At 58.6% G+C, this 23,184-nt stretch overlaps 1 protein-coding gene across 1 annotated transcript; it reads right to left on the reverse strand.

Moving 5' to 3' along the window:
* Positions 1-3,535: 3,535 nt before the first annotated feature.
* ASB10 (ankyrin repeat and SOCS box containing 10) lies at positions 3,536-22,123 on the reverse strand. Its single transcript, XM_084621385.1, has 5 exons — positions 21,316-22,123; positions 11,923-12,190; positions 8,252-8,756; positions 4,330-4,443; positions 3,536-4,004 (listed from the first exon to the last, which is right to left on the reverse strand). The coding sequence occupies exons 1-5, from the start codon at positions 21,539-21,541 to the stop codon at positions 3,819-3,821; spliced, it is 1,299 nt and encodes a 432-aa protein (XP_084477511.1). The 5' UTR covers positions 21,542-22,123; the 3' UTR covers positions 3,536-3,818.
* Positions 22,124-23,184: the final 1,061 nt, after the last annotated feature.

Consider the following 23,184-nt stretch of genomic DNA (forward strand, 5'->3'; position numbering starts at 1 on the left):
ATGTTTGCTTTGATCTGCTTAGCTCTTGGAAGTCCAGGGGCTCCGGGGTACTGGCCCTATACTGCCTGGGGTCCCTAGGACAATTCTGTCCACCATTAGGGAATTTTTTTTCCCCGAGAACCCCCTTGTAGTAGGGTGGACACCCGCTCAGGCCCAGAGGGGTTTAAGATAGCCTTGGGAGAGGGTTGGGGCAGGGGAAGAGCTGGGCTGATTGGCAGAGCAGCTGCAGCTGGGGGCCACGCCCCAAACAGACCCAGCGGGCCTTATAAAAGCCAATGAAGCCAAGAGCAAATGAGTACCCTTCCCCCCCACTTCTGAGACAGACTGACTGACCTGGCTGTAGAGACCTGAATAGAGGACCCAGTTTGGAGTAGAGCTGGGGAAAGCCCCAGGCTGCAGGCCTGGGAAGGCCTATTAGGTATAGGGGTTGCAGGGGCAGCCTTATTGGGATCCAGGAAGAGGCAGCAGGTCTAAAACCAACCTTGCCAGCAATGAGTGGCTCACGCTGCAGTCTGCCCCAGGGCACGGGGGCTAACTGGTGACTAGCAGGAGCCTCTGACTGAGGTGTGTGTGTGTGGGGGGTTCCCCTGGGAGGGGGAGACCCAGAACTGGGGGGTACTGCCAGGGGGCAGTATGCAGTGAAAGGGGGCACTGAGGTCCTGGGAGGGACATGGGAACCAGCAGCAAGGCAAGACACCAGCCTGAAAAAGGCGCTCTGGAGGCTGGAATGTTAATTCCCTGAGATGACCAGCAGGAGGCGCTGCTATGAGTCTGCATCCAGTTACACCCTTGTAACATTTTGCAAACCCCCAGGGGTTCATGAACCCCAGTTTGGGAACCCCTGGACTAATTCTAAGGTAAAAACAGAGTCTGCTTGGGCAGCCATAGCACATCCCCTTGAGCCACACCGATCCTCTGCCAGCCAAGCCTATGGCTGCCAGCAGATGCCCGTGTCTCACGAGACGTGTGCATTTCACTCTTTGGTGTGTCATTAGCTCAAGCTGACAAGAAGCAACAAAGGTTAGCTCCAGTAACTTTCCCAGTACTGCATCCCCAGGGGGCAAAAGGTGCCCGGCACTAGCAGATATAAATCCCAAGGGCTGAGATCAGTTATGGGAGGATCAGAATGACCATTTGAGCCCTAGACAAATGATCTTATAAGAACCAGATGATTTTGGGGGATTGTATCTCAGGAGCTCTGTGCTCAAATGACCCCAAATCTGGATCACTAATCCCACTCTGCATCCCCATGAGGCACAAAAAAAGTCACGCCTATCCAAGTTAGCAGATGGATTTTGGAGCATTTGGAATACTTATTCAGCAAGCAAGTCCTAGACACCTGTAGCAGAACTGTCAGGGTGCTATAATTAATCTTGGCTCAGAGAACATAGACATGTGATCCTGCTGCATGCCTCTTGCAGCTGCACAAGCCAAGGTTGAGCCAGGCACCTCCCGGAGCAGACGGCGACAGGAGTGAGCGACTGGGCTCCCAGCTGCACAACACAAAGTGCCACACGTCCAGCGTAACCAAGAACTGAAGAGCTTTTTGAGCAGAAACACCCCTCCCCAGCAAAACATCCCCAGGTCCTTCCTGGATTAAATTAACATCACTTCTCTGGCACCAGCCAGGCTTCACCAAGGGCCACTTCCAGGGGTGGCAGGTTTGTAGAAATTTTGGTGGTGCCCAGAACCTGCCCCTGTCCAAACTCCGCCCCCCAAACTCCACCCCTTAGCTGCACAAGGCTCTGGGGTGGGACTTTGGGTGGTGGAGGAGGTCTGGGGTACAGGCTCTGGGAGGGAGTTTGGGGATGGGAGGGGGTGCAGGGGTGAGGCTGCAGATGAGGGGTTTGGGGATGGGAGGGGGTGCAGGGGTGAGGCTGCAGATGAGGGGGTTGGGGTATGGGAGGGGCTCAGGGCTCTGTCTGGGGCTGGGAATGAGGGGTTTGGGGTGTGGGAGGGGCTCAGGGTGAAAATAGGAGTGGGGGGGTGAGCGCTCTGTCTGGGGCTGGGGGGCTTGGGGGTTAGAGAGACTCAGGGCTAAGGCAGAGGGTTAGGGTGCAGGGGGATGAGGGCTCTGGCTAGGACAGGGAATAAAGTGTTGGAGGGGCTCAGGGCTAGGGTTGAGGGTGTGGTGGGGAGGTGTGGGCTCTGGGGTGGGGCAGGGCTGGGGATGGGTTTGGGGTGCAGAAAAGCTGCTCTATGACAGGAGCCAGAGAGGACTCCCCCAGCCCTTTCCCTGCCGGCTGCAGTGAGCTCTGGGGGAGAAGCCCCCCCAGCAGCAAACTCACTCCCACCATTGTCACTGCATGTGCTCCTATGGCCCCTCTCAGGTCCAGGAATCTCCCTCGCCTCCCCCGAGGTGGGTGCTGGGTGCACCTCCTCCCCTCCTGCTGCCCCTCACTGGAGGTGAGGGATGGGGTTGCCCCTTGCCCAGCATGGGGCAGGAGCAGTGACTGCATGCGGGGGCGGGGGGCCTGTGCTGGTGGAGGGTCCCACCAGAAAAGGGAAGGGTCTGAGGGGGAAGGGCAGGCTCAGTCTGCCCTGGCAGTGGGGGGGGGGGCACCAGGACCCTGCAGCTGCAAGGAGGCAGCATGGAGCTGCAGGGGGAGACCCACCGAGGTCGCGGGCAGCAAGCGGGGGCCAGGGGACGCTCAGGGGAGGCGGAGGGGGGTGGCAGGTGGGGCCGGAGGGGATACCAGGCCCCAAATATGTGTGGAGCTGGGCCCCTGGGCTCTGAATATTGCTGGTGCCAAGGCACCGTGTGGAGACAGAACTCTTGCCCCTGGCCACTGCGTCCGGCTGGCTCTGCCAGGACGGGAGGGCCACAGCTGCCTGCAGAAGCAGCTCCATCAGCCACTGTGTCGTCTGGGCCAAACCTTGGTCTACAAAGGCCTTGGTCCCATCTGATGCGGTGCTGGGAGGAGCTGGTGGCAAGTGGCCCCTTCACGCCAGGCAGCAGAGGGGCAGGGAACATGGTTCGTCATGAAGAACAGGAAACTCGGGCAGCTGTGAATTCATCAGGCTGAACTCCAAGCTGGCTCTGCCACACCTCAGTGCTAAGAACAACCCAGAAAAGCTTCCAAGGGAGCGCGAGGCCGCAGCCAGAGGCTGTTTCTGCATTGCCCAACCTCCCTCTGCACCCCCAGTCGCCCTGTCCATCTGCCCCCTCCCCCAATCGCACCCCATCCATTGCGCCCGTCCAGCCCTGTCATTTTGCTCCGGGTACTCGAGGATTTGTAGGGGAGAAGCATTTCATGTAGCTCCTACCCAGGGGCAGTGTTCCCAGACCTTCGAGACAGAGCTCAGCCCTGCAAAGAGGGGGCAGATTGCTCATTAACCTTTGGGCTCTTGGCCCTTGCCTGCCGCCATGGCCCCAGCGTCCCTCTGTGACTGCACCAGCACCATGTGTTCTGCGGCTGCAGAGCCAGCATGAGGCAGGTCAGACGGCAGCCCCCCGTACGACAAGGAAGGACACATGCCAACCAGGGCATACAAAGACCAGGATTTATTCCAAAATCTCCATAATACACAGCAGGGCCAGCGAAAGGCAGGGACCCACCACAGGCTAGCTATAGAGCTTGCTGGCATGGGATGGGTTGGTGCGGGCAGAGGGTGTCTCAGCTGGGAGTACAAAGGGCAGACCTGGCATAGGCCAGGCTGGCATTGGCGGGTATGGGGTGGAATGGGCACAGAAGGGCTGGCTTTGGCTAGTGTGAGTGGGGAGGCAAAGCTGACCTGGGCTGTCGCAGGCAGGGCACAAAAATTCAAAGCAGATAAAGAAAAGGATTTAGAGTTGGCTCAATCCAGGCTCCAGGCCCCTAGTAGAGAACGTCCTCAAAGCTGAGCAGCAGGAACTGGTGCAGGGAAGAAGGCAGATGGAGCTTGGGCAAGACCTGCAACAGCCGGCCCTCGAGGTAGCTCCTGAGTGCACAGCGGGCCAGGTGCTGCAGGGAGCGGGGCCTCTGCCCCAGAGAGAAGAGTGACTCGTAGAAATCTGGGTGCTTCTGTCAGGAGAGAAGAGAGAGGTCAGCATGGGCCTTGTTTCCTCATGACAGCGGGCCGGTGCCCATACCCCATGTCATGTGACAATGGCAACAAATCATGGGCAGACAGTTTCCGCCAACACTGAACAAGGAGCTCTATTCGCACAGAGGTCACAGCCTTATCCCTACTGCCCTTCGGTTTCTGTCTGTCCCTGTTTCACTTCAGGGCTTCTGCCCAGCACCTTCCCTGCCCCCTCAAAGCTTCAGAGGGTGCTTCTGGGACCTGCCTGGCCAGCCAGGCACTGTGGGGTGGAGCCCCGGGTCCCCGAAGGCTCTTGGTCCTTACCTGCACGATCTCAGCGGGGACAGCCTCTGCCCACTCGTCAGTGACCCGCACGCGGTCATAGCTGTTGATCAGCACCTCGATGGTGCGCGGCGAGGAGCAGCAGTAGTGCAGAACCTGCAGCAGGGAGGGGATGGGAGGAGGCTGGTCTTGTGCACCACACTCCGCCGGCGGGGACCTGACTTGGATTCCCTGCTCTGCTACTGCCTCCCTGTGACCCTGGGCAAGTCCTGTAACCTGTGTCTTTTCCCAGTCTGGGAGGGGCCATGCCCACATGTTGCACATGGTGGGGTGGGATGGGCCATGTCTGAGGGTTGCAGGCCTGCAGGTTGTTATGGCAGCAGGAGGGCTCCCTATCCCCTGACGCACACTCCCCATGGCCCAGGCCATCAGTAGCTGTCAGAGCCTATTCCAGCTGCAAGAGTGAGCCTCATTATCTGGTGTTAATAGGAGATTAATTAGTGTTAATTGTTGATTTTCCTGTATTTTCCCAAAGGGGAGAGCAATCTGCAGATCTCCAGGCTGGGTAATTATTGCACTGCTCAGGAATTAAGGAAGATGGTTAACCCTTTGCTTGCTGGTGTCTTGCACAGAGGATGCAGTAGGAGCTGGGGACAATGCCCCACGGAAGGAGAGCACCTCCTAAGGCCAGTGCCAGAGAGACAGGCCAACTTCACCAAGGCGGGACAGCACCTCGTGGGGCCTGGAGATTAATGGAGCTTGGGGGGAGGGCTGTGTGCTCAGCACACAGGGAAGGCAAGAGACCCCTACAGGGAAATATCACTCCACGTGGATCCCCCCTCAATACAACTCCCTCTGCAGCTCCCCCAGACCATGCCTACCCCCAAGTCACCCCTGTTCTTCCCCCACATGTCAATCTCTGTAGGTCTGGGCATGCCGCAATCCCTGCCCCAAGCCCTGCCATGCTGCCTCCTTCCTGCTCTGCCTAACCCCCATCACAGCCAGGCAGTGTGGCAGGGGAGGGGGCAGGTCATGGGCAGTTCAGGGTGCACCATGGGAGCTCCTGGTAGGACACTGCTTGCCAGGCAGCTGATACGTTCTGCATCCACTGCAGCGCCTGTCCTAGCTGATCTAGCAGCTGATCTGCAGCTAGCCAGAGATGTCAAGAGTAACAAGAAGGGTTTCTTCAGGTATGTTGGCAACAAGAAGAAAGCCAAGGAAAGTGTGGGCCCCTTACTGAATGAGGGAGGCAACCTAGTGACAGAGGATGTGGAAAAAGCTAATGTACTCAATGCTTTTTTTGCCTCTGTTTTCACTAACAAGGTCAGCTCCCAGACTGCTGCGCTGGGCATCACAAAATGGGGAAGAGATGGCCAGCCCTCTGTGGAGATAGAGGCGGTTAGGGACTATTTAGAAAAGCTGGACGTGCACAAGTCCATGGGGCCGGACAAGTTGCATCCGAGAGTGCTGAAGGAATTGGCGGCTGTGATTGCAGAGCCATTGGCCATTATCTTTGAAAATTCGTGGCGAACCGGGGAAGTCCCGGATGACTGGAAAAAGGCTAATGTGGTGCCAATCTTTAAAAAAGGGAAGAAGGAAGATCCTGGGAACTACAGGCCAGTCAGCCTCACCTCAGTCCCTGGAAAAATCATGGAGCAGGTCCTCAAAGAATCAATCCTGAAGCACTTGCATGAGAGGAAAGTGATCAGGAACAGCCAGCATGGATTCACCAAGGGAAGGTCATGCCTGACTAATCTAATCGCCTTTTATGATGAGATTACTGGTTCTGTGGATGAAGGGAAAGCAGTGGATGTATTGTTTCTTGACTTTAGCAAAGCTTTTGACACGGTCTCCCATAGTATTCTTGTCAGCAAGTTAAGGAAGTATGGGCTGGATGAATGCACTATAAGGTGGGTAGAAAGCTGGCTAAATTGTCGGGCTCAACGGGTAGTGATCAATGGCTCCATGTCTAGTTGGCAGCCAGTATCAAGTGGAGTGCCCCAAGGGTCGGTCCTGGGGCCGGTTTTATTCAATATCTTCATAAATGATCTGGAGGATGGTGTGGATTGCACTCTCAGCAAATTTGCGGATGATACTAAACTGGGAGGAGTGGTAGATACGCTGGAGGGGAGGGATAGGATACAGAAGGACCTAGACCAATTGGAAGATTGGGCCAAAAGGAATCTGATGAGGTTCAATAAGGATAAGTGCAGGGTCCTGCACTTAGGACGGAAGAACCCAATGCACAGCTACAGACTAGGGACCGAATGGCTAGGCAGCAGTTCTGCGGAAAAGGACCTAGGGGTGACAGTGGACGAGAAGCTGGATATGAGTCAGCAGTGTGCCCTTGTTGCCAAGAAGGCCAATGGCATTTTGGGATGTATAAGTAGGGGCATAGCAAGCAGATCGAGGGACGTGATCGTTCCCCTCTATTCGACATTGGTGAGGCCTCATCTGGAGTACTGTGTCCAGTTTTGGGCCCCACACTTCAAGAAGGATGTGGATAAATTGGAGAGAGTCCAGCGAAGGGCAACAAAAATGATTAGGGGACTGGAACACATGAGTTATGAGGAGAGGCTGAGGGAGCTGGGATTGTTTAGCCTGCAGAAGAGAAGAATGAGGGGGGATTTGATAGCTGCTTTCAACTACCTGAAAGGGGGTTCCAAAGAGGATGGCTCTAGACTGTTCTCAATGGTAGCAGATGACAGAACAAGGAGTAATGGTCTCAAGTTGCAGTGGGGGAGGTTTAGATTGGATATTAGGAAAAACTTTTTCACTAAGAGGGTGGTGAAACACTGGAATGCGTTACCTAGGGAGGTGGTAGAATCTCCTTCCTTAGAGGTTTTTAAGGTCAGGCTTGACAAAGCCCTGGCTGGGATGATTTAACTGGGAATTGGTCCTGCTTTGAGCAGGGGGTTGGACTAGATGACCTTCTGGGGTCCCTTCCAACCCTGATATTCTATGATTCTATCTCAGGTGCACATTGCACTGACCCAGCTTGGCGGTCACAGGGTCTAGCTCATGGTGCCACACTCCCCGGCAGACAGCTTCCCTGCTGCCCCTCCAGCCCAGCTCTCTCTGGGATGAGCCCCAGGCCCTGCCGGAACCAGGCACTGTGAAAGCCTGCACGCTCCCTGCAGAGGGGGCAGAGCCAGGAAGTTGCATGTGGCCAGCACCTGGACATGCTGCCTGCAGCCGGCCTCTCCTCACACCTAGCTCCCCTGCCACCCCTGCGGGACAAAGCCCTCAGGGTGGAGGCTGCTACCTTCAGGGCCATTTGCTAGGAAGGGAGCCCCAGCTGGTGCAACCAGGGGCTGAATGTGATACACCTGCCACCTTGTCCTGCCCTCCATGGCCTTGGTCTAAGAGCACAGGTTCTTCAGAGCATGGCTGGCCTTTCCCATGCACCCTCTGTGCCCCACCTCACCTAAAAGCCTAGGCCCACACAGCCCACACCCACTCCTGAAGAATGAATGGCTGGACTGACTGCACCAGGACTAAACAACTCGAGCCAGGGGACGATGGCCCACAGCCAGAGAGCATCTCCTAAGGCTAGTGCCAGAGAAACAGGATTACTTTCTCTTTCCCAGCCAAGTCCCCACTGCTCGCAACACCAGGGCTGGGAGCTCACAGCCCCTCGCCCCCCAGACCCTAGTAACCTCAGCAGGGGGCAGCGGTGTCCTACCCCGGTATATACCTAAATGTGGCCATTAAAGGGACACAGCTGGGCCCCTTAATCAGCAGCCCAGCCAGGGAAAGGAACCCAAATGCTGGCACCTGGGGTTGGGGGACCCCAACTGCTGGGCAGCAAGAGGGAACTCAAGCCCCTGAGCCAGCAGGGAACGAGACCTCGACGAGGGGAAGGGGTTCTGCCTGCAGGTGAGGGAAGGCCTCCTGGGAGCCCCCGATCCCACACCCCTCCCACGCAGCACCCATCCTGCTGCTGTCCCAGGCAGCTCCACACCTTGATGAGGGCCCCGGGCCAGACGCGTATGGAGCCACGGTTGAGCAGCGCCCGCACCACGAGCTCCGGTCGGTGCCCCAGCTTGTAGGCCGCCACCTGCAGGATGTTATGCATGGCTGTGTTGCCGCTGTAGCTCATGATGTTGACATTGGCACCATGGGCCAGGAGCAGCTCCACCACAGGGGCGCTGGCGTTCTTGCAGGCCTGGTGCAGGGGGCGCTGCTGGTCCCGGTCCGCAGCATCGACATCGGCACCGCTCTGCACCAGCTGCTGGCAGACGTGGTAGTAGCGCTCCGTGTCCTGGGGTGGGTGTGCCTGGGCGCAGGCGGCATTCAGGGGGGTCTGCCCCTCCTCGTTCTTGGCCTCCAGCCCCGCTCCATGGCGCAGGAACAGCTGGACGTGCTCTTCCAGGCCGTGCCGTGCTGCCACGTGCAGCGCTGTGTCCTCTTCCTCCTCCGTCTGGCTGTTCACACTGGCACCATACTGCAGCAGCAGCTTCGCACACCTGACAGCGTGGGACACCTCAGCCACGAGTTTCCCCTCCTCTGCCCAACACCTACCCACTATCCCCCCAACTACCCACTGCCCCCGAGCCCCAATCTGCTGTCCCACCCACCTACCACCTGCCCTCTACTCCCCATCCCCCCGCCGTCCACATCCACCCGCTGCCTGCCTGCTAGCCCCCGCACTCCCCACCCGCCGTCCCCTATCCACCCGCCGCCTGCCTGCTAGCCCCCACCCGCCGTCCCCCACCCACCCGCCACCTGCCTGCTAGCCCCCACACTCCCCACCCGCCGTCCCCTATCCACCCGCCGCCTGCATGCTAGCCCCCACCCGCCGTCCCCCATCCACCCGCCGCCTGCCTGCTAGCCCCCACCCGCCATCCCCCATCCACCCGCCGCCTGCCTGCTAGCCCCACCCGCCGTCCCCTATCCACCCGCCGCCTGCCTGCTAGCCCCCGCACTCCCCACCCGCCGTCCCCTATCCACCGCCGCCTGCCTGCTAGCCCCCACCCGCCATCCCCCATCCACCCGCCGCCTGCCTGCTAGCCCCACCCGCCGTCCCCTATCCACCCGCCGCCTGCCTGCTAGCCCCCGCACTCCCCACCCGCCGTCCCCTATCCACCGCCGCCTGCCTGCTAGCCCCCACCCGCCGTCCCCCATTCACCCGCCGCCTGCCTGCTAGCCCCCACCCACCGTCCCCTATCCACCCTCCGCCTGCCTACTAGCCCCCACCCGCCGTCCCCCATCCACCCGCCGCCTGCCTGCTAGCCCCCACCCGCCGTCCCCTATCTACCCGCCGCCTGCCCACCCGCCATCCCCTATCCACCCGCCACCTGCCTGCTAGCCCCACCCGCCGTCCCCTATCCACCCGCCGCCTGCCTGCTAGCCCCACCCGCCGTCCCCTATCCACCCGCCGCCTGCCTGCTAGCCCCACCCGCCGTCCCCCATCCACCCGCCGCCTGCCTGCTAGCCCCACCCGCCGTCCCCCATCCACCCGCCGCCTGCCTGCTAGCCCCACCCGCCGTCCCCTATCCACCCGCCGCCTGCCTGCTAGCCCCACCCGCCGTCCCCTATCCACCCACCGCCTGCCTGCTAGCCCCCACACTCCCCACCCACCGTCCCCATCCACCCGCCACCTGCCTGCTAGCCCCACCCATCGTCCCCCATCCACCCGCCGCCTGCCTGCTAGCCCCACCCACCGTCCCCTATCCACCCGCCACCTGCCTGCTAGCTCCTACCCGCCATCCCCCACCCGCCGTCCCCTATCCACCCGCCACCTGCCTGCTAGCCCCACCCGCCGTCCCCCATCCACCCGCCGCCTGCCTGCTAGCCCCACCCGCCGTCCCCTATCCACCCGCCGCCTGCCTGCTAGCCCCACCCGCCGTCCCCTATCCACCCGCCGCCTGCCTGCTAGCCCCACCCGCCGTCCCCTATCCACCCGCCACCTGCCTGCTAGCCCCACCCGCCGTCCCCCATCCACCCGCCGCCTGCCTGCTAGCCCCACCCGCCGTCCCCTATCCACCCGCCGCCTGCCTGCTAGCCCCACCCGCCGTCCCCTATCCACCCGCCGCCTGCCTGCTAGCCCCACCCGCCGTCCCCTATCCACCTGCCGCCTGCCTGCTAGCCCCCATCCCTCTGCCGTCCCCATCCACCCACCGCCTGCCTGCTAGCCCCCACACTCCCCACCCACCGTCCCCATCCACCCGCCACCTGCCTGCTAGCCCCACCCATCGTCCCCCATCCACCCGCCGCCTGCCTGCTAGCCCCACCCACCGTCCCCTATCCACCCGCCACCTGCCTGCTAGCTCCTACCCGCCATCCCCCACCCGCCGTCCCCTATCCACCCGCCACCTGCCTGCTAGCCCCACCCGCCGTCCCCCATCCACCCGCCGCCTGCCTGCTAGCCCCACCCGCCATCCCCTATCCACCCGCCGCCTGCCTGCTAGCCCCACCCGCCGTCCCCTATCCACCCGCCGCCTGCCTGCTAGCCCCCACCCGCCGTCCCCTATCCACCCACCGCCTGCCTACTAGCCCCCACCCGCCATCCTCTATCCACCCGCCACCTGCCTGCTAGCCCCACCCGCCGTCCCCTATCCACCCGCCGCCTGCCTGCTAGCCCCACCCGCCGTCCCCTATCCACCTGCCGCCTGCCTGCTAGCCCCACCCGCCGTCCCCTATCCACCCACCGCCTGCCTGCTAGCCCCCATCCCTCTGCCGTCCCCATCCACCCACCGCCTGCCTGCTAGCCCCCACACTCCCCACCCACCGTCCCCCATCCACCCGCCGCCTGCCTGCTAGCCCCCGCACTATCCACCCACCGACCCCCATCCACCTCCCGCCTGCTAGTCCCCTATACATCCACTGCCCATCCCTCACCCTTAACCCACCCACCCACCTGTTGTCCCCTACCCACCTACTCACTATCCCCCCCCCACCCTCAGCTAGCCCCAGATCCACCTGCTGCCGGCCCTGCCCCCACCTACCTACCTACCTGGCTACTAGCAGTCTCCCAACTGACCATCACTCAATCCTGCCATTCACCCATCCTATGTGGATACCCGGTTGTGTCCACACCTCTCCCACTTTCCCAGTGGCTAGGGCCTGGGATCCCAGGCTCCAGGGGCCCCGGGCAGCACTGTACCGAAACCAGTGGGTTCCAACAAACAGGACAAGGGGCTGAGCAGCAGGACTCCTGGGTTCTATCCCAGCTCTGCCCCGGACTTGTTGTGTGGCCTGTGGCACGTCCATCACTCTGTGCCTTGGTCTGCCTCTGCCTGTGGACCGTCTGCTCCTACCTGACCTCCTGCGACGTGGTCTGGGATTTGCCAGTGCAATGCATGCTGGCTGGGCCTCTCTACCTCCTGCTGGAGTTGTGGGCACATGAGCCCTGCTGGCTGGGGAGGCAGCAACCCACCCATCTGAGCCAGCCCCATGCTCAGCAGCAAGCAGCTCTGGCTTTGGGACTGGATCCTGCGGTCAGCTACCAGAGTCTGACCCCGCGCACGGCGCTGTGCAGGGCAGGTACGCAGGCCTCTCCCCCATGGGCTGTGGCACCCAGGCACTCGGCCCTGGGCTGGCGCCTGGCCCTGAAGCGGGGCTGCTGACAGGCCCTGCATGCGGGTGTGCAGGCGGGTTGGGGTGTGCGAGCCCCCCCGCGAGGGAACTCACTGGATGGAGGCGGGGCTCTTGCAGAGGTGCAGGGGCTGGTGGCCAGCCTCGGAGACGGTCTTGGGGTCAGCCCCAGAGGAGAGCAGCAGGCGCACACAGTCGGTTCTGGCCGCCGCGCAGGCCTCGTGGAGAGCTGTCTTGCCGCCAGGCGCAAAGTCCACGGCAGCGCCCCTCAGCAGCAGGTGCCGGAGGCAGTCCAAGTAGCCGCGCCCCGCCGTGATCTGCAGCGGCGTGGTGAGCTCCTGCTCGTAGGTCAGCGACCACAGCCCTGCCGTGCGAGAAGGGCTGTGAGGGGGACAAACGCACACACAGCCACAGTGCCCACCCCTGCCCCTGCCCACCAAACCCTCTCCCACAGAGACCAGCCCCCCTCTCTCGGCCCCCCTCCCACTGCTCCCCTCCCCCCGCTCCGCCGGGACCAGGTGTCCGAGGAAAGCTGCTGGGCTTGGAGTTCATGCCGAGGGGGGTCCCCAGGCCACACTGAGTCCCGCCCCGGAGCTGCCTGTGGGGGCTCACCCGTGGGGCCGTGGGACGGGGATTTGCTCTCTGAGCTGCACCCAGCAATGGGGGCGGCTAGGTGCGCTCGCCACGACAGGCAATCAGGACAAGGCATGTCGAACACTCAGAAAGGGAGGGGGGCTTCTGGTCATAGGCGCCGACCTCGGGGTGCTCCGGGGCTGGAGCACCCCTGGGGAAACAGTGAGGCTGCTGCCCCACTCTCAGCGCCTCCCGCCCACCGGCAGGCCCCGGGAATCAGCCCCTCCCCCCCACGCCGTGTTTTGGGGCGTGCAGGAGGCTGGGAGGGAGGGGGAGGAGCAAGGATGTGGTGCGCTCGGGGGGGGGCGGCACTGGGCGGGAAGGGGCGGGGTGGGGGTGGGGCCTTGGGGGAAGGGGTGGAGTGGGGGCGGGGCCTGGGTCAGAGCCGGGAGTCGAGCACCCCCCGGCACTTTGGAACGTCGGTGCCGTGCCCTCAGTCGCCGCGACCCCTGGGCAGTGGAGGTCCCAGTGGTGACCACAGCGGTCGATGCGGGGCATTGCGGGATAGCTGCTAGAGGACAGCAAGGGTCGACCCCTGTGACGCAGTGTCTCCACTCGCACTGCGTTGCCTTAAGGACACTGATGGTAGCTCAGAGCCGCTCGGTGTTACTGGGGCGGCGTGCAGGGCTCTTACATCGGGGTGGTGTGGCCCAGGCCGAAGAGCCTTACTCAGTACTTCACATTGCAAATGCTTCAGCTGATTTTTCCTTCTTTCCCGTGTCTTTAATAAAAGGATCAAAGCATGTTTCATGGTACCTTTGCCCATGGGCAGTGGGCAATGGAGGCTGGGGGAGGCTAAGCCTCCCTAAACCTCCACTGATGCTCCGTGCCACAGCCCTGGGGCCAGGCCACAGCAGGCCTCTGGGTGGCCTAGGCTCAGGGCTCAGCCCCAGCCAGCCAGCGGGGGCTCCTCCGGACTGCTCCGGGCGCCGGCAGGCCAGCCAGGGTTCAGGGCTGCTCCAGGCACTGGCCGGGGTTCGGGGCTGCGCCAACAGGTTGTTCAGTGAAAGCAGGGGGTGGGAGGGCGGAAGAGGCGGAGTGGGGGGCAGGGCCTTAGGGGAAGAGGCAGGGTAGGGGGTCTAGCCTCCCCAAACTTGGGGTGCATGCCTTTGCCATGGCACTGAGCAGGCAGAAGGCTCTGTATATCAAAGCCCAAACGTCTTCTGAAACTGTTTTATGTTGAATAGTGGTCTGGTTATATTAACACCTTTGGTTCATATATTCCAGTTAAATTAATACAGCATCCCAACCCCCCACCCCAGACAGTACCAGCAACACCCCCTGCCCTGCCCTGCCCCAACCTCCCTGGACAGCGTCAGCAACACCCCCTGCCCCAACACCCTCCAGACAGTACCAGAGACACCCCCTGCCCTGCCTCACCCCCCAGACAGTACCAGTGACACCCCCTGCCCCAACCCCCTATACAGTGCCAGTGACACCCCCTGCCCTGCCTGAACACCCCCAGACAGCATCAGCAACACCCCCTACCCTGCCCCAACCCCCCCAGACAGGTGACTAAATAAATGCTCCCTAGTTTTGAACAGGCTGCCTTGCCTCACTGCAGTCTCTCACTGATTGTAATGCTCCCTAAGAAGGAAAAGCCTCTCTCAGGCATCTGACCTCGACTGGCCTCACTGGTGAGAACCACGGAGAGAAACGAGGGTTGCTGGAACGCAAAGGGTCAGTCTCGGAGTCCTTGAGAATACATGATCTGTCCTTGGGAAAGGGTGGGCTCTGGCCCACTGAAGGGGTTACACCAGGGGTTCTCAAACTGGGGGGGTCGTGACCCTTTAGGGGGTTGCAAGGTTATTACATGGGGGTTGTGAGCTGTCAGCCTCCACCCCCAAACCCCGCTTTGCGTCCAGCACTTATAATAGTGTTTAATATAAAAAAACTGTGTTTTTAATTTACACGGGTGGGGGGGTCACACTTAGAGGCTTGCTGTGTGAAAGGGGTCACCAATACAAAAGTTTGAAAACCACTGGTATGAGATCTGAGGCCTTTGTCTGAAGCCATATTAGGCCAGCAGTAGCCTAAAAAGCAGAGCTAAAAAGCAGAAAGTGACATCCTCACATTCCATCTAAATTACATTAAAACAATATCCTAACGGGTTGTTCAGAAGGCTCCTGTCCGAATAGCACTCATCATCACCAGATAATAATATAGCTTTTAAAATGGTTAAAGAAAGCTTTGTTGGATGGCATCTGTCTGACAAGAAACCACTTATCAACAGTCATGGGTGTGAAATCCCTACTTTATTATTGTTTTGTCTTTATGGTCCCCACGTCTCTATAATTTATCTATATGGTCTCTGTCGGGTTCTTTGATTGTTTCTGTCTATTGCATAACTAATTTTGCAAGATGTAAATCAACTAAAGTGGTGGGCTCTGATTGGTTAAAGAATTGTTTTGCAGTATGTTAGGATTGGTCAAAGAATTATTGTGTAGTACTTTAGCTTAAAATGATTGGTTAAGGTACAGCTAAGCAGGACTCAAGTTTAACTATATAAACTGGGGTCCAAAATGAAGGTCTTGGGAACCAACTCCAGGACCCAGCCCCAAGATCAGAGCTGCCAGACCTCAACACCCTGCCAACCACACCGTGCGGAAGCTGGAGTCCCCCAGATGACCTGATCCTGACTGGCCATCAAGAAAAGTTCATCTGCCTTATTGGGAGTGGTGAGCATTGCATGCTGTGTGTGCCTTCTGTTTTGGTGATTGTTAATAAATAGTGGTTCAGGCAGAGGTCCCCCAGCTTTTGGTCTCCTTACCGCTGCCTGCACCACCCCCGGATCCAGGGCCAGGAGTGGGGCACGGCTGTGGGGCATGGCAGATTGGGGTAAGGGGCTGGGGCCACAGCTAGGGGTGAGGCTGGGGCTGAGAGTAGGGCTGCAGCCAGGGGCCGAGGTTGGGGGCGGGAGCAGAGCCATGCTGAAGCTGGGCACGGGGCCAGGAATAGAGCCGGGGGTGAGAAGGACTGGAGCAGAGCTGGGAGTGGGGAGGGTCTGAGTGGTGCTCCCTCCCTGCTCCCCCTCCCCCTGTGAGGGCTGGCCTGGGCATTGCTGTGCCATGACCCCGGACATTCCTCCATGCTTCCCTAGGGGGTGTGCCCCACAGTTTGGGGACCTCTGGGTTAAGGACATTACTGTGTAAGGCTCTTTCACGAGTGAAAGGCCCCACAAACCTGCAGAAGATTGCGCCCTGAGCCCTAGGAACGGGGTACGGGTGGGGCTGCCTAAATTAGCCCGGTTACAGCTTGAGCCCATGGAAGGTAAAGGTGGGGTGCTCTAGCATTTGGGTAACACTGGAAACTGTTTAAAGGTTGGGGCATAGCACAGATGCTGTGAATCCATGACAGCTGACTTCATCACAGCTTTATTCTGAGTCACCCCAGCGAGCACTTCCTTTTTGTCACCCTGCAAGCATGGCGGACGCACATCTAAAGCCCCAGGAGTTTCCTGCCTACATCCCAGCAGGGGTATCTGAATATTGCCCAGGAACACGTATGTTTAGGGCCCTACCAGATTCATGGCCATGAAAAACACATCACGAGGAGCTAGGATTCACGATGTGACGGAGAGACTGCCGAGACTCATCAAGCCCTCGGATCGCTACCCCTTCCTGCTTCTCCACATGGGCACCAATGATACTGCCAAGAATGACCTTGAGCAGATCAGTGCAGACGACGTGGCTCTGGGAAGAAGGATAAAGGAGTTTGAGGCGCAAGCGGTCTTCTCGTCCATCCTCCCCGTGGAAGGAAAAGGCCTGGGCAGAGACCATCGAATCATGGAAGCCAATGAATGGCTACTCAGGTGGTGTCAGAGAGAAGGCTTTGGATTCTTTGAGCATGGGATGGTGTTCCATGAAGGAGGAGTGTTGGGCAGAGACGGGCTCCACCTAACAAAGAGAGGGAAGAGCATCTTCGCAAGCAGGCTGGCTAACCTAGTGAGGAGGGCTTTAAACTAGGTTCACCGGGGGAAGGAGACCAAAGCCCTGAGGTAAGTGGGGACGTGGGATACCGGGAGGAAGCACGAGCAGGAGAGCACGAGAGGGCAGGGTTCCTGCCTCATACTGAGAAAGAGGGGCGATCAGCGGGTTATCTCAAGTGCCTATACACAAATGCACGAAGCCTGGGAAACAAGCAGGGAGAATGGAAGTCCTGGCACAGTCAAGGAATTATGATGTGATTGGAATAACAGAGACTTGGTGGGATAACTCACATAACTGGAGTACTGTCATGGATGGGTATAAACTGTTCAGGAAGGACAGGCAGGGCAGAAAAGGTGGGGGAGTTGCACTGTATGTAAGGGAGCAGTATGACTGCTCAGAGCTCAAGTATGAAACTGCAGAAAAACCTGAGAGTCTCTGGATTAAGTTTAGAAGCATGAGCAACAAGGGTGATGTCGTGGTGGGAGTCTGCTATAGACCACCAGACCAGGGGAATGAGGTGGACGAGGCTTTCTTCCGGCAACTAACAGAAGTTACTAGATCGCAGGCCCTGGTTCTCATGGGAGACTTCAATCACCCTGATATCTGCTGGGAGAGCAATACAGCGGTGCACAGACAATCCAGGAAGTTTTTGGAAAATGTAGGGGACAATTTCCTGGTGCAAGTGCTGGAGGAACCAACTAGGGGCAGAGCTCTTCTTGACCTACTGCTCACAAACCGAGAAGAATTAGTAGGGGAAGCTAAAGTGGATGGGAACCTGGGAGGCAGTGACCATGAGATGGTTGAGTTCAGGATCCTGATACAGGAAAGAAAGGAGAGCAGCAGAATATGGACCCTGGACTTCAGAAAAGCAGACTTTGACAACCTCAGGGAACTGATGGGCAGGATCCCCTGGGAGATTAACATGAGGGGGAAAGGAGTCCAGGAGAGCTGGCTGTATTTTAAAGAATCCTTATTGAGGTTACAGGGACAAACCATCGGGATGTGTAGAAAGAATAGTAAATATGGCAGGCGACCAGCTTGGCTTAACAGTGAAATCCTTGCTGATTTTAAACACAAAAAAGAAGCTTACAAGAAGTGGAAGATTGGACAGATGGGCAGGGAAGAGTATAAAAATATTGCTCGGGCATGCAGGAGTGAAATCAGGAAGGCCAAATCACACCTGGAGTTGCAGCTAGCAAGAGATGTTAAGAGCAACAAGAAGGGTTTCTTCAGGTATGTTAGCAACAAGAAGGAAGTCAAGGAAAGTGTGGGCCCCTTACTGAAGGAGGGAGGCAACCTAGTGACAGAGGATGTGGAAAAAGCTAATGTATTCAATGCTGCTTTTGCCTCTGTCTTCATGAATGAGGTCAGCTCCCAGACTACTGCACTGGGCAGCACAGCATGGGGAGGAGGTGACCAGCCCTCTGTGGAGAAAGAAGGGGTTTGGGACTATTTAGAAAAGCTGGACGAGCACAAGACCATGGGGCCGGAAGCGTTGCATCCGAGAGTGCTAAAGGAGTTGGCGGATGTGATTGCAGAGCCATTGGCCATTATCTTTGAAAACTCATGGCGATACGGGAAAGTCCCAGACGACTGGAAAAAGGCTAATGTAGTGCCCATCTTTAAAAAAGGGAAGAAGGAGGATCCTGGGAACTACAGGCCAGTCAGCCTCACCTCAGTCCCTGGAAAAATCATGGAGCAGGTCCTCAAGGAATCAATTCTGAAGCACTGAGAGGAGAGGAAAGTGATCAGGAACAGTCAGCATGGATTCACCAATGGCAAGTCATGCCGGACTAATCTAATTGCCTTCTATGACGAGATAACTGGCTCGGTGGATGAGGGGAAAGCAGTGGACGTGTTGTTCCTTGACTTTAGCAAAGCTTTTGACATGGTCTTCCACAGTATTCTTGCCAGCAAGTTAAAGAAGTATGGGCTGGATGAATGGACGATAAGGTGGATAGAAAGGTGGCTAGATTGTTGGGCTTGATGGGTGGTGATCAATGGCTCCCTGTCTAGCTGGCAGCCAGTATCAAGTGGAGTGCCACAAGGGTCGGTCCTGGGGCCGGTTTTGTTCAATATTTTCATAAATGATCTGGAGGATGGTGTGGATTGCACCCTCAGCAAGTTTGCAGATGACACTAAACTGGGAGGAGAGGTAGATACGCTGGAGGGTAGGGATAGGATACAGAGGGCCCTAGACAAATTGGAGGATTGGGCCAAAAGAAATCTGATGAGGTTCAACAAGGACAAGTGCAGAGTCCTGCACTTAGGACGGAAGAATCCCATGCACCGCTACAGACTAGGGACCGAATGGCTCGGCAGCAGTTCTGCAGAGAAGGACCTAGGGGTTACAGTGGACAAGAAGCTGGATATGAATCAGCAGTGTGCCCTTGTTGCCAAGAAGGCCAATGGCATTTTGGGATGTATAAGTAGGGGCATAGCCAGCAGATCGAGGGATGTGATCGTTCCCCTCTATTCGACATTGGTGAGGCCTCATCTGGAGTACTGTGTCCAGTTTTGGGCCCCACACTACAAGAAGGATGTGGAAAAATTGGAAAGAGTCCAGCGGAGGGCAACAAAAATGATTAGGGGGGTGGAGCACATGACTTATGAGGAGAGGCTGAGGGAACTGGGATTGTTTAGTCTGCGGAAGAGAAGAATGAGGGGGGATTTGATAGCTACTTTCAACTACCTGAAAGGAGGTTCCAAAGAGGATGGCTCTAGACTGTTCTCAGTGGTAGCAGATGACAGAACGAGGAGTAATGGTCTCAAGTTGCAGTGCGGGAGGTTTAGGTTGGATATTAGGAAAAACTTTTTCACTCGGAGGGTGGTGAAACACTGGAATGGGTTACCTAGGGAGGTGGTAGAATCTCCTTCCTTAGAGGTTTTTAAGGTCAGACTTGACAAAGCCCTGGCTGGGATGATTTAGCTGGGGTCAGTCCTGCTTTGAGCAGGGGGTTGGACTAGATGAGGTCCCTTCCAACCCTGGTATTCTATGTTTCTATGATTCTACGATCCGTGAAATCTGGTCTCTCCTGTGAAATACGATTTTTTGTGTGCTTTTACCATATACTAGACAGATTTCACGGGGGAGACCAGCATTTCTCAAATTGGGCATCCTGACCCAAAAGGAAGTTGCGGGGGGGGGTCACAAGGTTCTGGTGGGGGGGGGGGTCGCAGCATTGCCACCTTTACTTCTGCCCTGCTGCCCTCGGAGCTGGGCGGCCGGAGTGCAGCGGCTGCTGCCTGAGGGCCCAGCTCTGCAGGCAGCAGCGCAGAAGTTCGGGTGGCAAGGCCAGACCCTGCCACCCTGACGTCTGCCCGGCAGCTGCTGACGGGGTCTCTGCCTCCGGCGCTGGGCTCCCAGCCAGCAGCCGCTGCTCTCCAGCCGCCCAGCTCCAAGGGCAGCACTGCCGCCAGCAGCCGCCGGGCAGATGTCAGGGTAGCAGTACCACCCCCGCCCCCACAACCCCCTTTTGGGTCAGGACCCCTACGGTTACAACACTGTGAAATTTCAGCTTTAAATGGCATCATGACATTTATGATTTTTAAAATCCTATGACCGTGAAATTGACCAAAATGAACTGTGAATTTGGTAGGGCCCTACATATGTTCTATTAACCCCCTCCCACATAACCTCTGACTTTTAATTTTGCCAGTGGGTGCCCCAAACCAGCCCCGCCCCCACTCTGCTCCCAGGGCCCTGCCCCCACTCCACCTCTTCCCATCCCCACTCCGCCCCCTACTCCAAGGCCCACCTCCTTTCTGCCCCCTACTGCCTTAAGGGCAGTGAGGGAGGGATGGGGCATAGAGGAGCCAGTGGCTGGGCAGCCCCACTGAACAGCTGATCAGCGGGGCAGCCACTGAAGAGAAGCTGGGAGCATAAGGCCAGCCAGTGAAAAGCTGATTGGCAGCCAGCCCCAGGGCCCCCAGAGCAGCAGCCCTGGCCAGCCCCACGGTTGCTGAGCGGCGCCTATGCTCCCACACCAGGATCTTGTGATACCCTCAGGTGAACTCCACTCCCAGCACAACAGCACTGGAAACACTGGGCCCATACCGTCCAGCTAGCCTGAGTATGACAGCGGTGCAGCTGCGGCTGAGCTGTGCAGCGCATCACCCTGCCTGAAGCCACTGGGCACGTTCTTGGCATGGCTCAGCTACAGCTGAGCCAGCTCGTTGATTGCTAGGGGCGTACGCAGGGGTGAAAGTAACTTAAAGGACTTACCAGTACTCTGGAGTCCTGAGCGGGGGCGTGGCCTCAATGGGAAGAGGCGGGGCCTTTAAATCAAGATTTAAAGACCCCGAGGCTGCAGCTGGGAGCCCCGGGGCCTTTAAATCAGCCCCGGAACTACCAGCTGCAGAGGCGGCTGGGAGCCCCAGGGCTCAGGGGCGATTTAAAGGGTTAAATCGCTGACAGGTCCCTGCCGCCACTACCCCAGGGCTCTGGCAGTGGGGCTCGGGAGGTCATTGAAAGGGCCCGGAGTTCCGGCCGTTGCAGGGAGCCCCGAGCCCTTTACATCGCTAGCCTGGGGAAGCCAGTCCGGTTCGATATGGGATACTGGCTCTTGCCGGTACGCCGTACTGGACTGGACCGACTTACTTTCACCTCTGGGTGTACATGCACACAAGCAGAGGAGCCACGCCCCTAGTCTGCAGTGTGGACGTAGCCCTAGAGACTGGGATGGGGACCCGGGCTGGATATAAAACACCCTAGAGCTCCCTCCCCAGCCCCCAGCACTGGCGCTCCCTCTGCCCCCAACACACATCCGCCTGGATTCCCTTCCCCTTGACACCTTCCCCCCAGCACTTTCTCCTCCCCTGTGCCTCCCCCAGTACTTCCACCCATTGAGCATCCCCCCACAGCACTCCCTCTCACCCCCCAGCCTCCACCCACCAAGCACTCTGTCCCTCAGGTGCTCGCTCTCACCAAGTTTCCTGCTGGTCCACCGCAGCTCGTCACCCTTGGATTCAATGATGAGGTTGACGGCAGCGCTCTCAGTGAAATGCTTCTGCACTGCCTCCAGGTCCCCGGTGAAGAGCGCATTCTGCACCAACACATCTCGGCACTCGATTGGCTCCATGCGGCTGCTGCAGAATCCCCGGCCCCCAGGGGTTGGGGCAGTCAGGCCGTGGTCCATGTGCCCGGTGTGCATCCACCTGTCCAGCAGATCCTCGTCCAGCTGCAGTGCGGGGTGAGCACTGGCTTTATAAAGGGGCAATTGGCTGCTGCAGCCCCAGAGCTCCTGGCTCAGTGGCGTGTCCTTGGTGGGCTGCTCCCGGATGCAGGCTACTCAGGACTGGCTGGCTGGGTCAGACACGGGCCTGACTCAGCCTTTATAAATAGCGCCCTTGGCAGCACCCACCACCAGAGTTTGTTTATCCTCCGCTGCTGGCACTGATCTCCAGGGTCACTTTGGGCACGGGGCAGGCCCCTGACTGCTCGCTCTCCCTGGCTAGCACAGGGCAGTGCGTACTCTTTCCCTGTGCCCCTGGGCAGTGGGTGTAGGGACCAAGGTGTCATGCCCACAGCACACGGAAATGTGCACCACAGAGCAGAGCCAGCCTGGCCCAGATCTCACTGGAGATGTGGTGCAATGCAGGAGCAGCAAGCGAGGATGGGGGGGGGGTGCATCTGAGACAGGAGTTGGGGGCAATGCCAGGGCTGGGTGAAGCCTGCTCTCCTTTACCCTCTGCATAGGGCACTTGGGATACAGAGCAGCTGAGTAGTGACGACCCCAGAGAGAACTGAGGGGGTGGGGGGGGAGGCAATACTAGGGCAAGACTTGGCTGGGGCAGTGCAGCGAATAGACCTCACCTAGGGGTGTGGGGCTGGGCAGGAGTGGGGAGGGGAGGGAAGGGACACCCTGTGTCTATGGGGCTCTTGGGATACCCCTCTTGGAACCCTGCACTCAACTCCAAGCATGGTCCCAGAGGCCTGCCCAGGGGCAGGGAGGGGCCAGCCCATTTCTGTGCGGTATCCAAATCCAGCCCCCAGAAAAGGGAGGAAACCAGTTCTCTCCAGCTGCTTCAGAGGGGAGAGGTTCCTATGGAAACCACCAGGGCTTTGAAGGGCTTTTCCATTTGGTTAAGTCACACCAGAACACAGCAGCCATCTCAGACATGACCTGGTTCAGGGTGAGAGATGCAGCCGCCAACGCTCCCCCCAGTCAGAGACTGCTCCCAAGGAGGGCACCCCAGGTGGGCTGTGTGGCTGGGGTGGCTCCCTGGCTGGCCGGGCCTCACAAGGAAGGAAAACTATTTTTGGCATGTATTTCTCTTGTGAGTTTGTTCCAAAGTAAAAAGGTGGGAATGGGAGTTGGCCTCTGTGAAGCATCTAGGAGTTAGCCTGGGCTCTCTACTCTGCGGCCTGGCAGCTCACACACCCAGCTGAGCTGTCAGGCTCTCCTGGGCTCATGGCATCTTTAGCTGGGACACCACAAGCTGAATAAGCTGTTCAAGCGGCTCCAGCCATTGTGAGAGGGGAACAGCAGCCACTGGGAATCACTCTAGATAAAGCAACAGAAAAGATTTTGCTTCAAAGCACCTTCACCTTGCATAGTCCCTTGAGAGTTGTGTTAACTACTTATGCTAAACAATCTGCTCCACCTTGCAGTGAGCTGTGACGCTCTGAGGCCAGGTCTGCACTGCAGACCTAGGTCAGCATAACTATGTCGCTCAGGGGTGTGAAAAGTCTGGAGGCCTTCTCCTGCCGACACAACTACTGCCTCTGGGGGAGGTGGATGAACTACTCCACTGCCATCAGCATAGGAGCATCTTCACTCAGGCCATGTCTACA

This window comes from Lepidochelys olivacea, assembly GCF_965140295.1.
Source record: "Lepidochelys olivacea isolate rLepOli2 genome assembly, chromosome: 2".
NCBI lineage: Eukaryota > Metazoa > Chordata > Testudines > Cheloniidae > Lepidochelys > Lepidochelys olivacea.

Excerpts from the sequence above, each read along its gene's own strand:
- ASB10 (XM_084621385.1), bottom strand. The coding sequence starts at position 21,541 with ATGCACACCGGGCACATGGACCACGGCCTGACTGCCCCAACCCCTGGG. Across the intron at positions 8,757-11,922 it reads AAGAGCCCCGCCTCCATCCA|GTGTGCGAAGCTGCTGCTGC; the intron begins GTGAGTTCCCTC and ends CCACGCTGTCAG. Across the intron at positions 4,005-4,329 it reads TCCCCGCTGAGATCGTGCAG|AAGCACCCAGATTTCTACGA; the intron begins GTAAGGACCAAG and ends CTCTCCTGACAG.